The sequence below is a fragment of the Cavia porcellus genome, unplaced genomic scaffold, assembly GCF_034190915.1.
Source record: "Cavia porcellus strain 051 isolate PalLab524CR breed Dunkin Hartley unplaced genomic scaffold, mCavPor4.1 scaffold_16, whole genome shotgun sequence".
NCBI lineage: Eukaryota > Metazoa > Chordata > Mammalia > Rodentia > Caviidae > Cavia > Cavia porcellus.
In genome coordinates, this window is record NW_026947499.1 from 9,633,215 (window position 1) to 9,647,907 (window position 14,693).

A 14,693-nucleotide genomic window follows, 5' to 3' on the forward strand; every position below is an offset into this window, starting at 1 on the left:
GTTGGGGAGATTTTGCTATTAGTAAGTTTTCTCTGTACACCAGTACTTGGACTACATTGTGACATTAACAATTCTGTGGTTCATTCCCAAAGAATTAGGTCCTGGGCCAATTACACTTCACCCTCCATATTCACAGAAGTGATCAGATCTTGGGACGGAGCCACTCCCTGAGTGCATCACCCAAAAGCAGACAAACTAAAGAGATCTCCATCCTAACAACAAAGCCTTCCCACCACAGGAATCTGCCTGAGCAAAAACCAAACGAATAATAGAAACAGGGAGGGAAGGCAGCAAAATGCCTCCCCAGACTCCCAGTCCACAAAGCCAATCCACAGGCATTGCGGGTAGGGGAGAGGAAAGCAAAGGCCATGCTGCTAAATTATTCAAAAGACCAGAGGAGATTAAAAAACATCAGTGAGGTGCTTTGGCAGGCTCCCAGAAAATATGACTAAAAAAATCAGGTAACGTGGAGGTAATGAAGCAATAAGGGAGTTTACAGAAGACACAACAAAAGCTTGCTAAGCTAAACAAAATGATGCAAAACATATATGACCGGTTTAGCAAAGAACTGGAGTACATGAAAAGGTTCCAAACAGAAATGCAGGACATTAAAGTTATATGAAGCTGGGCGCGGTGGCTCACTCCTGTAATCTCAGCACTCGGGAGGCTGAGGCAGGTAGACTGTTGCAAGTTCCAGACCAGCCTGGGCTACAAAGTGAGCCCAAGGCCAGCCTGAACTGCATACAGCTCCTGTCTCAAAAAGAAAATGAACAGGGAACTCTGTCTGTTCATCTACACTGACTGCACAGGATTCACCTGCTTTCACAGATATGTTATATACTATATATAAAACATATACACAGAATTACTAAGGTGTGTATAGGCTTGATGTCAAAGATAACATCATTGTCCGAGGGCTGCATGTATGACTTTGTGAAAGATATAGTGGCCAACCTTCTTAGGAAGTCTGGCTAGCTGCCTCCCAGGGTACAGGTTTTGTAGGTGGCTGAAAATCTTTTTTCAGGGTCTCAGCAGGTTAAGCTTCAGATAACGGGCTGCCTAGCTGTTTCTTTTGACTGTAACAAGAGTAGATGGGGCTACCCAGTTGCTTTCCAGGACCCTTGCTTGGATCAAGCCACTTAGGATAGTGTGCTCAGCTGCCTCCTGGGTAGGTTTTGGGTAGGCAAGACTGCTCTTCTACTTTGGTGACCCAGTTTTGGCCAAGCTACTCATGATAAGCTTCCTGGCTATCTTCTCTGAAGGTGGGGATGCATGAGTGGAACTACCCAATGGCTCTGGGGGTAGTTGAATAATGTTAAGAGCCATGTGGCAGGGCTGGGACTAGATACACAGGGCCACCTAGATGTTTCCAATGCAAGAAGATGGTAAACTGTTTTCTTGGGTCCCCTGCAGATGAACCACTCAAGGTGGGCTACCAGGTGTTGCCTAGGCCCAAGGAAGAGTAAGTAGGTAGGACTACCTGGCTGGTTTTCAGGGCAAGATAGTGGAGCTACAAAGGGCAGCTATTTGGCTGCTCCACAGGACGGGGAATGTTCGGGTTTAAGATAGTCTTCATGCAGGGTGGAGAAAGAAACAGTATAGGCTGTACTCCTTCTCCAGGACAATGCAATGACATAGTGACTAAGCAGCTCCACAGCATGGGCTCAGGGCTTACTAGGACTGCATGTTTCTCCAACAGTGAATGCCTCAGGTGTCTATGGCATGAGTGAGGACTGCCAGCTGCCTCCTCCTTACCCTTTCCTTGCATTATAACTGATATTAATAGTATGCTGGGGAACTATACAGGAAATGGACTAATCTTTTTTTTGTCTTTTTCTTTTTTATCGGTACCTGGAATCGAACTCACGACTGCCTGCTTGCAAGGCAGGCACCACTCATGCCGCTGAGCTAAATCCCCAGCCCATGGACTAATCTTAAGAGAGAGAACAGTAGATGATGTATGCTTAGTTCCCTTTTTAAGGCCATCCTGTGTCTACATCGTCTCAGTGTTGTTTTAATTTGCATCTCTTGAGTGACCAGTGAGCTGAACATTTTTTCATATATTTATTTACCATTTCTACTTCATCTGAGAAGTGTCTATTCATTTCAGATGCCCATTTTTGGACTGAGTTTTTAAAATTTTTTTTCTGAGTTTTAAATTTAAGGGGTGTGATTTTTTTTAAATATTAGTCCTTTGTCTGAGGCACAGCTGCCAAAATTTTTTTAAGGGCTGGGATGTACCCTAGTGGTGGAATACTTGGCTAACATGCACAAGACCTTTTGGGGGAAAAAGCTATTCTTTTGGCAAAAGAATAGCTACAAAAGTTCTGTAGCTCAGTGGTGTAAGCACCTTCCTGGCAAGTGCAAGGCTAAGAGTTCAATCCCTGGTACCAACCCTCCACCCTCCAAAAAAAACACACCAAGTCGTGTGTAGTAATTTATCCATTCCTTCTGTTCAGAATTTTTGTTTTTGTTTTAATCCACTTTTTATGTTCTTTTGTATCTCAGTAACTCATCTTTGAAAGCTTCCCCCCCCCAAAAAAAAGAAAGAAAGCTTCTCTATGTTCATCTGGAATCAAAAGAGACCTAGAATAGCAAAGGCAATTCTGGACAACAAAAGCAAAGCAGGAGGAATCACAATCCCTGACTTGAAGTTATACTGCAAAGTTACTATAATAAAATCAGCATGGTACTAGAAAAAAAAATAGGACTGAAGATCAATGGAATAGATTAGAAAATACAATCACAACTACAACACGTGTACCCACTTTATCTTTGATAAAGGGCCAAAGATGTTCACTGAAAGAAGGCCTCTTTAATACGTGGTGCTAGAAAAATTGGCTATCCCTATGCCAAAAACTAAAATTACAGCCATGTCTATCACCATGTACTAAAGTCAAAATGGATCAAAGATCTCAATATTAAAACAGAAACACTAAATCTACTGGAAGACAAAGTAGATAGAAATCTTGAAGACATAGGGCTTGGCAGAAAATTCATGAACAAAAATCAAAGTGCACAGGAAATACTTCCTAGAATCAACAACTGGGATCTCAACTTATTAAAAAGTTTTTGCAGGTCAAAAGAAATCTCTGACAGAGTGAAAAGAAAACCCACGAATTGGGAAAAAAAATCTTAGTCAACTGTCCTTCAGACAAAGGACTTCTATTTAGAACATATAAAGAATTTTTAAAAAGCAGACCCCTGAAATGCAAAGACCCAATCCAAAAATGGACATCTGAGATGAATATATACTTCTCAGATAAATAAATACAAACGGCAAATAAATATTTTAAAAAATGTTCAACATCTTTGGTTATTAGAGAAATGCAAATTAAAACAACACTAAGATTCCATATCACTCCAGAAAGAATAGCCAGGATCAAGAAAACTACCAATAACAAATGCTGGAAAGGCTGTGGGGAAAAAGGAACACTTACGCGCTGTCGGTGGGAGTGTAGAATTGTGTAACCACTGTGGAAATCAGTGTGGAGGTCCCTCAAAAAGCTGGGATTGGAGGTCCCAGTGACCCAGCTATTTCACTTCTGGGCATATTCCCAGAAGAACTGAAAACATCATATCACAGTGATATATGTGCACCCATGTTTATAGCAGCACAATTTGTAATAGCTAAACCTTGGAAACAACCGAAATGCCCATCAACTGAGGAATGGATAGGAAAGATGTGGTATTTTTATACAATGGAATAGTACTGCTTTGTTCTAGAATAACTGGCAAGCCAGAAAGACCAAAGCGACTATGAGGAAAATCACAGGTCGGCCAACTATTTAAGGAGAGATGGTTTGTATGTTAAAATGCTTGCAGCCTTCCACATGAATATGGAGAGATTCTGAAGACATTCCCAAAGCCTGGTGTGCATCCTTGCCTAACAAACGAACAAAATAAGGAAATCAGGTATAGTGGTAAATGCCTGGAGTCCCATCTACTCAGGGGACTGAGGCAGAAGAGACACTTGAGTCCAGGAAATCAAGGCCAGCCCGGGCAACATAACACAATCTTGTAACAAAGCAAAGCAAAGCAAAGCACAACACAATAGCTATTTGACTAGAAAGTTTGAAGCTGAGCATCATAATGCAGTGGAGAATGTGGCAGGGACACTGAGATTCCACCTCACCTGAGAAACAATGGCTATTACTAAGAAATAAGCAACAACAAATGCTGGAGGGGTTGTGGGGAAAAGGAACCCTTCTTCACTATTGGTGGGAATGCAGACTGGTGCACCGTGGAAATCCGTGTAAGGATTTCTAAAACAAAGCAAAACTTAAAACTAGAGGCTTCGGGGATGGGGATTTAGTTCAGCGGCACAAGCGCCTGCCTTGCAAGCAGGCAGTCGTGAGTTTGATCCTTGGTACCGATAAAAAGGAAAAATACAACAACAACAACCACAACAAAAACTAGAGGCTTCATTTGACGCCGCTATTCTCCTTCTTGGTATCTTCCTGAAAGAAAAGCGTTATACCACAGTGATATTTGTACACGCATGTTTACAGCAGCACAGTTGTAATAGAAAAATCTTAGAAACAGCCCAAATGCCAATCAATGAAGATGTATTTTTTTTTTCAACTTTTATCGGTACCGGAGATTGAACTCACGACCGCCTGCTTGCAAGGCAGGTACTTATGCCGCTGAGCTAAATCCCCAGCCCGAAGATGTGTTTTTTTAATACAATGAAGTACTATTCTACCATAAAGATAAACTTGAGACATTTCTAGGTAAATGGATGCACCCTGAGACCATACGCTTAAGTGAAATAAATTGGACACTCATGTTAAAATACTTCCTCGTTTCTTTGGTGGGAGAAACCAAAGTGTAAACACCAAAATGTAAAACAGAAAGAAAATGTCCAAATGTGAAGGGGAACTTGGAGCGGGGGAGTAAGGAAGGGAAAAGAAAAAAATGAAGAGAAAAACAGGATAAAAAAGAAGCATGTGCCTCTAATCCCAGCACTCAAAAGGCTTGAGGCAGGAGGAGAGCAGCCTGGGTTACAAAGTGAGCTCAAGGCCAGCCTGAACTGCATAGTGAAACCCTGTCTCAAAAAGACAAACAAAAGTACCAATAAATAATTTTGAAAACTGGGATAAAGGATTATAAATCCTGACATACAGCACAGACCATGTAATAATAACAGTTGGTACTTCACACATCAGGTATTTTTTTTTTAATTTTGTCTTTTTCCTTTTTATCAGTGCCAGGGTTTGAACTCATGACTGCCTGCTTGCAAGGCAGGCGCTTATGCCGCTGAACTAAATCTCCAGCTGCCACATCAGGTATTGTTTAAATCACTCTATATTAAATCATTTATCAAAACAAAAATTTTTTTCTTTTTTTTAAATTTTGAGACATGATCTCGTTAAATTGTCTAGGCTGGCCTTGAACTTGCAATGCTCCGGCCTCCACCTCTCAAGTAGCAGGGATAAGTTCAGCCAGCTGGCGTGCACTCTTTGAAATAAAGTGAAAACAAAGTGCCTTCCTTCCCGTGCCCTCCTCGTTGGTCTCAGCCCCGAGCCTGGTACCTCCTCAGTGGAACTTGGCCAACTCCTGAGGCCGCAGTTCTAGGGGCTCGGGCCTCAAACAGCTCCTTGGACAGGCGTGTAGCTGAGCCTCTTCCCTAAGCCCATCTCTGTGCCAAACACTGCTCTTCGCCTCCCCCTTGGGCGTTCGCTGACATTTATCTGTTGAAATGTGCACGTCTGACTGGTCACCAGGCCCCTTCCGAGCCAGTGTCCTCTGACTCCCTGCTGCGATGTCCGTGGAATAAAAGCATATGCAAATCCCTTACTGCCACACCTGCTGCCCCGCAGTCTCCTCTGCAGAGAAGAAGCCACCAGAGGCAGAGGCCAAAGGGTCCAGTCCTGAGCACCGCGGCCTCCCTCGCTCCCCGTCCCGAGGCCGCAGGACACCTGGGCCCGCGTCAGGGCCTCGGTGCGGGCCTTCTCCCCTGCCCTGTCCCCTTCCTCAGACCTTTTTACAAGCTCGCTGCTGTTCATTCAGGTCTAACCTGTAGAGTTGCCTTGGGTCCCTCTCCCCAGCTACATCCCGACCCTTTTTTCCACGCCCTCAACTCTCCTAGCGTTTAAAACCAATCTCCTGTGCCCCCACCCTATGTCAAACCCATTCACCTCCTCCATGGCCCCCATCACCGTCTGCGAGACCTCCTGTTTGATTTTAGGTCTGCTGTCTCCCACCGGAGCATCAGCCCCAAGGGGTCAGGAGGCTGTAGTTCAGGCCAGGACACATTTGGGGCTCGGGCGCACATTCGGGGGTCCATCTGAGCTGGGCAGGATTCGCGAGGTCTAGTGCTTCTGCCACGCAGGGGGTGAGCAGCGGCCAAGCACACTAAGCCTGGGTGGCCCCGCCCCTCCCTTCCCCTCCCCTCCCCACCCTTTCCTCCCCGCCCCGCCCCGCCCCTCCCCACCCTTCCCTCCCACCCCGCCCCGCCCCTCCCTGCCCGCCCCTCCCATCCTCGCCCCTCCTCTCCCCTCCCCTTCCCTCCCGCCCCGCCCCGCCCGCCCCTCCCTGCCCGCTCCTCCCCTCCCCTCTCGCCCCGCCCCGTCCGCCCCTCCCATCCCCGCCCCGCCCCTCCCCATCTGGCCCGAGGGTGGGCGGTGACGGCCCCGCCCCCTCCTGCCCATTGGCGGGCGCGCAGGGCGAGGAGGGGCGGGGCGAGGTGGTGGGCGCCGTGTCCTCCGCTGCGCCCCGCATTCGCCCCCGCACCGTCATTCGCCTCCGCCGGGTCCCCCTGTCCATCTCGCCGCAGAATGTTGCGCGCCGCCGCGCTCGCAGCCTCGGGCCTCGGGCCCCGCCTCGGCCGCCGGCTCCTGTCTGCTGCAGCGGCGCAGGCAGTCCCGACCCCCAACCAGCAGCCTGAAGTCTTCTACAACCAGGTGAGACCCCGCTTTGTGCTCGGCCGAGTCCCCGCAGGCCGCTCGGAGGGAACGTCCCGGACTGCTGCGGGCCTCAGTTTACCCAGAGTACCCGAGGGGTTCGCTGTGGTTGACTCCCCCAAAAGCGTATTTTAGCGTTTTGAATTTTAACAGTTCGAGACGGTCTGGTTGATTTGTTTTTCGGTGCTGGGGACTGAACCCAGGTGGCCTGGTGCGTGCTGGGCAAGCGCCCCCTCACTGGGCTCCTGAGGGTGATCTTTATGCTCCCCTTTCCCTTCCCGTCCTGCGAGCATTTTGTCCTCTTGTCCGCCTCCGACAGTCTCCGTCCCATTGTCCCGCTGTGGTTTGGGCTTGTAATTCAGCTTCATCCAGCTGCTCGCGATGGGCCCCGTTTGGACGGCCCTAAACTTTCTGCCCTCTTAGTGCCTGTGTCTGCACCCGGCCCCCACCGTCACTGGCCAGAAGACGCGTCCATCTCCCTCCGTCTTTGTAGGAATTTTTCCTTTTCTTGGTCTCTTTCACCCTTGACCCACGCAGCTGGGAAAGAGGCAATATTCTGCTCGACATAGGGAGAGGGCGGAGGATCCCCACAAGGTGTCTGCTGCCACCCAGGGACTGTGTTGGTCCAAACCAAAGAGGGCCCTTCGCGATCAGACCGGGTGCCAGTGGCCGATTTCTTGCCCAACCCGGACTTAAGAATATTTTTCATTGATGTTTCAGTTTGGGGGAAGTGCCGGGTTCACACAAAAGGAAACTGATTATGAAAGTTCATTTTGTTGGTGCAACAAGTGGGAGGTGGTGCCCCCTTTTGGGCTCCAGTTTCTTCTGTAACATGGAAGGCGTGCAGAGGGGTAAGGCCTCTCCTCACACGTGCAGGGCCTGCTGCAGGCGCTTTCTGGTTAATAGCAGCCTTCTCAGCACAGCCTGCGCACCTGGCAGCATTTCTCGTTTCATCCTTACAGTCGTCCGGTGAGGAAGGTTCTGTAATTATTTCCATTTTGCAGTTGAAGAGACTGAGTCACAGAGAGGGTTAGTGACTTGCCCTAAGACCCAAGTCACTGATTAAGTTGAGATTCACATCTAGACTCCCAAGCCTAAGCCCTAACCAGAACGTTTCATGGAATGTTGCAACTCTGCATGGAGATGCAGGTAGGGACCCAGCGTGCTTGCTAATTTAGGATCCTGCCGGCAGGCCCTTAGCTTTTAGAGTGCACCTACCTGACCGGCTGCAGATCTCACAGGTAATGGGAAAAGGCACATCAGTGTGGTTTTTTTTTTTTTTTTTTTTGTCTTTTTCCTTTTTACTGGTACCGGTGATCGAACTCACGACTGCCTGCTTGCAAGGCAGGCGCTTATGCCGCTGAGCTAAATCCCCAGCCCCCATCAGTGTGGTTTTAAAGGAATGTTCCCAATAAATAATAAATACATACAAGGAACATCCTTTGGGTCACACAAACCAAAAGTGCAATGGCTGTTGCTCCCTTGGCAGGGAGCTTAACTGAAGCACTTACCCCTGAAGAACTGAACAGGAGAGGTGGGCCCACCGTGGAGACCCTGATCTGATTAACATCTTTGTTTTTTTCGTGCTTGTGTGGCAGTGACACACCTGGGTCCTAATGCACATCCTTGTCTGGTTGATACATGGGGCTTACTGTCCACATTTAGTCTGAGGGTGTAGGGAAGGGCAGTGGATCGAAATTCTCCCTGTGGCTCCTGTGACAGATTTTTTTGAGATCATAAAAGTAGCACATTTTCTCTGTACAAAATAGGAATACCGACTTAAAACTCTGGCAGCTCCATGACTCTTCCTCTAAGAGTTACTGGTCGCATGCATTTATGGTCTTGCAAACAGTTACTTTGCATTTACAAGTATGTATGTGAGACAGAAAGCAGGAACACTGGGTGCTACTTATCTCTGTCCCCATGAACAGTGTATCTGAATTATCTTCCTGAGTCAGCTGAGCGTCCAGAACAAGGTGAAGCCCTCCACTCTGGCAGCAGCTCACTGCTCCTTGGCCGAGCTCCTTGGCTGTGTCTTGGACTCTTATTGTTGCCAACCCTACTGCCACCAGAGACTGTAGGTGTAAACTAGATCATATTCCTGGATATTTTCCTGGTGCCCTATCCATGCCTTGACATTCAGTCAAGGGGCATGGGGTTTGCCTCCGAGGGCATTAAGGGGTCATGGACACTCAGGGGAATGTGACTCTCCTTGCCTGGGAGAGGCCAGGTTCTCCATGGGACCAGCAGAGGTGGAGTGGCGTGCTTTGGTCCACTGTCCTAGTGTCCCCTTGCCTCTTCTGGTCTTGGGTGGGCCCAGAGGCCGGGTGTACTCCTTGGGTGGGTGAGGAAGATTTTAGTGACTTCTTCCCCACCTGGGACCTGTAGGTGGAGCTTCTGAGAACATTTTTCATCCTCCTCCTCTTTAAGAGCTCCCCTCTGTCTCTGAGACCAATTTTCTTTTTTCATTCTTGTTTTCTTCTTGATGTGGAGAATAATTAGGATGTGGAAAGAAATCACACACCAAAGATGTCATCTTCCCCGTCACCCATTCATGTTTGCCAATAACGAGAAGAAGATGAGACAGTTTGTTACTCTCTTGGCGTTAGACTGCCTGCCACATACTAATTGATGAGAATTTGGGGAGAGGTTCATTCTTTAGACACTTCTTGAGCACCCCCAGTTCCAGTAAACAAAGCAGAAAAGAACCCTTACCTGAGAAGCTTGTATGCTAGCAAGTGGAGACCGATACCTAAGTCAAACGTGTGATTTGGTCCAAGGTGATTAGTGGAACCGAGAAATCTAAAGCAGCAAACAGGCAGCATGTGCAGAGGTGGACTGCGTGACTCCGTGACTCCACTGCCACATTTGTCAATCGGGTAAAAATCCCTCTTACAGGCTGCTGTAAGGATGAAGTGGGGTCATCTTTGCTGGCCCTTAGCAGTGGCACCTGGCTACTGAGGCCGCCTTATTTGCTTCTGAATAGGAGCAGGGATAACAGTGCTGCTGCTGCTGCTGCGCTGACAATATAATACAATAAAACTCTTTTTATGTGTGTGCTAATCTGTGTGCTTTGTTTTCAGAAGGAGTGAACTAGGCTGCGGTAAAGCTGGATGAGAGTTGAGTGGGGTGAATTGCATCTTTATTCTTAGCTTCTTGATCATAATGCCCAGGAACTAAAAAAAGAAGTGATAAAAAGGGAATTAAAGCATTATTTAAAAAGTTAACCAGCTGAAAACTCACTGGGAATATACATATGCCCGCCCTATGAGTTTATTGCAACATAGTTTATATTAGTGGCAATTTAAGAAATAATCCAGTTTGTTCTCTTTAAGGAAACAGAGGAACAGCCTGTATTAGAGTTACTGGAAAGAATAATTTCCTCCGTGCAGCAATTGTAAACAATTAGCTGGAGCAGGGTGTGGTGGTGTACACTTGTAATCCTAGCACTCTGAGAGGCCGAGGCAGGAGGATCACAAATTCAAGCCCTGCCTGGGCAATTTAGTGATTTAGCGATACCCTGTCCTCAAAATCAAAAATCAGAAGTAGGCCTGGGAACTTGTGGCATGCACTGGTGGGTCTGGGAACAGTCAGGGAGCAGTGCCGCGTGGCGTCTGGTGTCTCTACTGCGCCTGTCTCCTACCAGTCTGGGTACTGGAATCCCCAGCCATGAAGTATGGTGCTCAGGGTTCCCCAGCACAAGATGATGGCTACCTTGACCTTCAAGGAGGCACTTACTGCAGGTTAAGAGATGGCCTCCTGAGACCCTCAGGAGGCCAATGCACTGGCCACTGTGCTGGTTTTGATCGGCACCTTTTTTTATTATAGGCTCCCTGCTGCTGGAGGGCTGTTTGAGGGTGGGAAGGAGGGCAGACCAGGCTGTTCCCACCCTGATCTCCGGCCTTCTGGTGTTCCTGCCAGGATTTTACCATCTGCTCCTTGCTCACTATACATCCGAGGGCTACTGGGCTTACTCCTACGATGACATTCCAGACTTTGATGACGACGCCTCAGCCCTAAGGAGAGTCAGATGGAGTTGTACCCATCTTTGAGATACTGAGCAGAAACCGTGGCTGAGGGCTGAGGAATACTGCCCTTAGCAGATGTTTAATAAAACCGGCTAGATGTTAGGGATCCATCCCGGAAATGTTCACTGAGCTTACAATTAGAGCACACTCTGTTTTTTATCTCCTATCTCTGGCAAAAGCTCAGGTTTTCTACATGAGTAGGTGCCATGGACTGATAATCTGGGAAAGCAGGTTATTCTATAGTGGAGAGTGTTCTACTGCTTCTGCTACCACACTCTGCAGAGTGAAGTACTTCTCTTCCATTAGTCTTCCCTGTCAGTTTATTCTTGTAGCAAGTGGAAGAATACAGTTGTCTAATTTCGTTACTACATAATTTATTTCTAAAATATCTATGCACCTGTACATATCTGTCCATATTACTTGATTATTTTTTTTCTTTAACTTGCTTTCTTGTTGATGGCAACCAGAAATTTTTTAAACCAGAGAGTAAGTTTTCAAAATAAAAGTATTAAGCCCAAAGTTGTGAGTTCGATCCCCGGTACTAAAAAATAAATAAATAAATAAAAGTATTTTCTGACAATCAAAATGGCCTGCTTTGATCTAGTTTCCCAGTAGAGTTTCCAGCATATAATTTGGGTCATTGTAATCCTTGTAGGACTGGGCTTTTGACTATTTCCTAATGAAAATGGAGATAAATTTTTATCAAGAGTTTGTAAACTTATTGTTAGCATTTAGGACTCCAGTAGGAGTCTGCTAAACGTTGCAAGACAGCTCCGATCTCTGAAGAACTAGGTTATGTTAGGTTGATTCTATTTTCTTGCTTGTAAAATGTGACTTATGTTCAAAAGAAAAGGTCAAAATTTAAAAAGCAAGAGGGAAAAAAAAAAAAAGAAAAGAAAAAGAACCAGAAGGTAGCTCAGTGCAAAGGCCTGGTTCAATCCCAAGTATTGCAAAAATTAAATAAAATCAATATATACTTTCTTTTAAAAAAAAGGCTGGGTATGTAGTTCATGTATTTATGTGAAGTTTGTGGATTCATTCTCTAGCACTGCAAAAAATAAAGGACTAGCTGAATGTATAGGAATGGTGAATCACAAAAACAACCTTTTTTTTTTTTTTTTTTTTGTCTTTTTCATTTTTATCGGTACCTGAGATCGAACTCACGACTGCCTGCTTGCAAGGCAAGCGCTTATGCTGCTGAGCTAAATCCCCAGCCCCAAAAAACAACCTTTCAAGGAGGAAAAATGTCCTGCACCCTAGACATTTGACAATATGAAACGAATTAAAATTACATGAAATAGCCAAGCTATTTGGAGAGTGAAGCGGGAGGATTGCAAATTTAAGTCCCACCTGGGCAATTAGCAAGATCTTTTCGTAAAACCCCACAAAACAAAACTGTGTATCTCCATATAAAATGTGTACGAACATACAGAAGGGAAAACATTTTTGGTGTGAGGGTGGTGGCTGCCCGAGTGCGTGGGGTTGGGTAGGAACTGGCCTGTGGGAAGTGATGAGAAAACATTTTGGCTTAGGTGTTTTGTTTGGCTAAAGCCAATTATGCTATGGGTAAATTTTATTTTTTTTAAATCAGACCTCTGATACCACCTCTATGCAGATAATCACTGTTAATTAACACAGAGTTTGATCTTTCTGGTTTTCCTGGGAGACTGCGACAGAATGAGCCAAAAGGTTAATTAGACTCAGCAGAGGTTTGCAGTGACTCGGTGCCACTGTCACCCACTGAGATTGCACCGATTTCTTGCTTGCGTCAGAGTTCCAGGAACTTCTGTAGAAGATTGAGGCAATGCAGAGGACCCCCGTTTCACTGAGCCCTGCTTTGGTTGCTTCTGCTTCTAAGCACAGTGCCTCACCAGGGATCACAGAGTGAGCTCAGAGCCGCCTGCCTGCACAGGGTCAAGGTCTGTGGCACTGAGGTCCAGAATGTGTGTGTTGCAGACGTGCGTGCGTTCTTTGTTCCAATAATGATAGTGACTAAGTGCTTTTGCTTATCAGGTGCTGTGCTAAGAACTTTTACCTTCATTTTCACCTTTCATCCCTTCAGCAACTCCACGTATTGTTGCTGTTCCCATCTTGGCTGGAGGTAAAAAAAATACCTTAGGTGCAGTGAATTCTAAGTTTGAAACCAGGCTTTACACTGAGCTCTGCCTTGCTCAGACACCTGTACGCTTAGGCCTGAGCTGTGCTGTGTCATGACCAGACCTTTAGTCAGATAACATTGTAAATAAGGAACAATTAGACTGAATATTTGAAATCAGAGGAGTCATGCTGGGTGTGATGGTACACGTTTATAATCCTAGCACTCTGGGAGTCTGAGATAGGAGAATCACAAGTTCAAGCCCATCTTAATTTAGGACTACAGTTCAACAGGAAGGTCCTGGCTTCAGTTCCCAGTATACACACACACACAAAAGCCAATGTGTGTTATTTACATTTGTATCTATAGTACCTAGCAAGCTTGGCACAGAATTGCTGTTCAGTAAATATTTATTGAGTGCTTAAATGGTTGCCATTTATGAAACTATGTTTACAAATTTTTTTGTTTTATTTTCTGAGAAAGGGTCTCACTATGTAGCCCAGACTGACCTTGAACTGGGCGATCCTGCCTCAGCTTCCCAGAGTGCTGGGATTACAGGAGTGTATGACCATGCCTGAATTATGTTTACAAATTCTTGCTGCAGGAGCCGGGGAAAGGATCACTCAATGGGGACCCAGTATTTCTTTTTTTTTTTTTTTTAACTTTTTATCGGTACCGGGGATCGAACTCATGACCACCTGCTTGCAAGGCAGGTGCTTATGCCATTGAGCTAAATCCCCAGCCCCAAACCCAGTATTTCTATCCACAGGGTTTTATTTCAGCGTATAAGGTCTGATCAACATATTATAAGGTGAATGTTTAAATTATTAAAATTTTATTATAGTAAAAGGCACAGTGCCCTTAACTCCCCTCAAAATACTCATTTGCCAAAAAGTGTCTTTATGAGTGTGATAAAAAATACAGTGCATATTGCTGCTGAGTGTCATCCAGTGAAAAACCAGACTCCTACAAACAGTTCATTGTATCCTCATCCACTTTATTCACTAGATCTGGCAGTCTGCAGCTTCTGGTTCTTCCCTAAGTGAAAATGACTGTGAAAGGGAAATGTTTTGAATTGATTCAGGACATTGAGACAGCTACAAGAAAGCAAGGGAAGACAGGCAAGAGGACTTACAGAACTGCTCCACAGAGTGGCAAGAACAAAGGATAAGTGTGTTCTAAGCAGGGAGAGTTTCTTGAGGGGGACTAGTGGCAGTGTGTCTTGTACTGTAATAAAGTACCCCCGCCCCCGTACCGGGAATCGAACTCACGACCGCACGCTTGCCAGCAGATGCTTATGCCACTGAGCTAAATCCCCAGCCCCAATAAAGTTTTTTTAAAAAAAGTTTAAACATCACCATATTTTTTATTATACTCTGTATTTGGGAGATTACATGAACAGGAATGTGGGGACATGTAGGAAGTAGTGAAATTGGCCAAGAACAGGTGATCCCGGCAATATAGAGGTTGCCAACTCACAAGCACATGGACAAATTTAAACCGCACCTTCCTGGCAAACAGTCCACAGTAGAATTAACCCTCCCACCCTGAAGTGGTGAAAATCCAAGAATACAGAACCGATCTGCTGCAGGGAAGGGAAGGGAGGGGAGGGCTAGGGTCGCGTGCGAGGTGTCTTCCAGCAATTCTGGGGAGAGGCTGCCCCTG

The 14,693-nt window shown here is 46.1% G+C and overlaps 1 protein-coding gene across 2 annotated transcripts in view; it reads left to right on the forward strand.

Moving 5' to 3' along the window:
* The first annotated feature begins 6,684 nt into the window (after positions 1-6,684).
* The window catches only part of Aldh2 (aldehyde dehydrogenase 2 family member), a 30,116-nt gene continuing 22,107 nt past the window's right edge, over positions 6,685-14,693 (forward strand). Inside the window, exon 1 of one of the 2 annotated variants that reach the window (XM_063225649.1) lies at positions 6,685-6,905. In XM_063225649.1, the coding sequence (XP_063081719.1) occupies positions 6,780-6,905 (126 nt within the window). In that variant the 5' untranslated portion in view covers positions 6,685-6,779. The remainder of the gene's footprint in view (positions 6,906-14,693) is intronic. The other variant, XM_003462942.5, reaches the window with a different exon arrangement.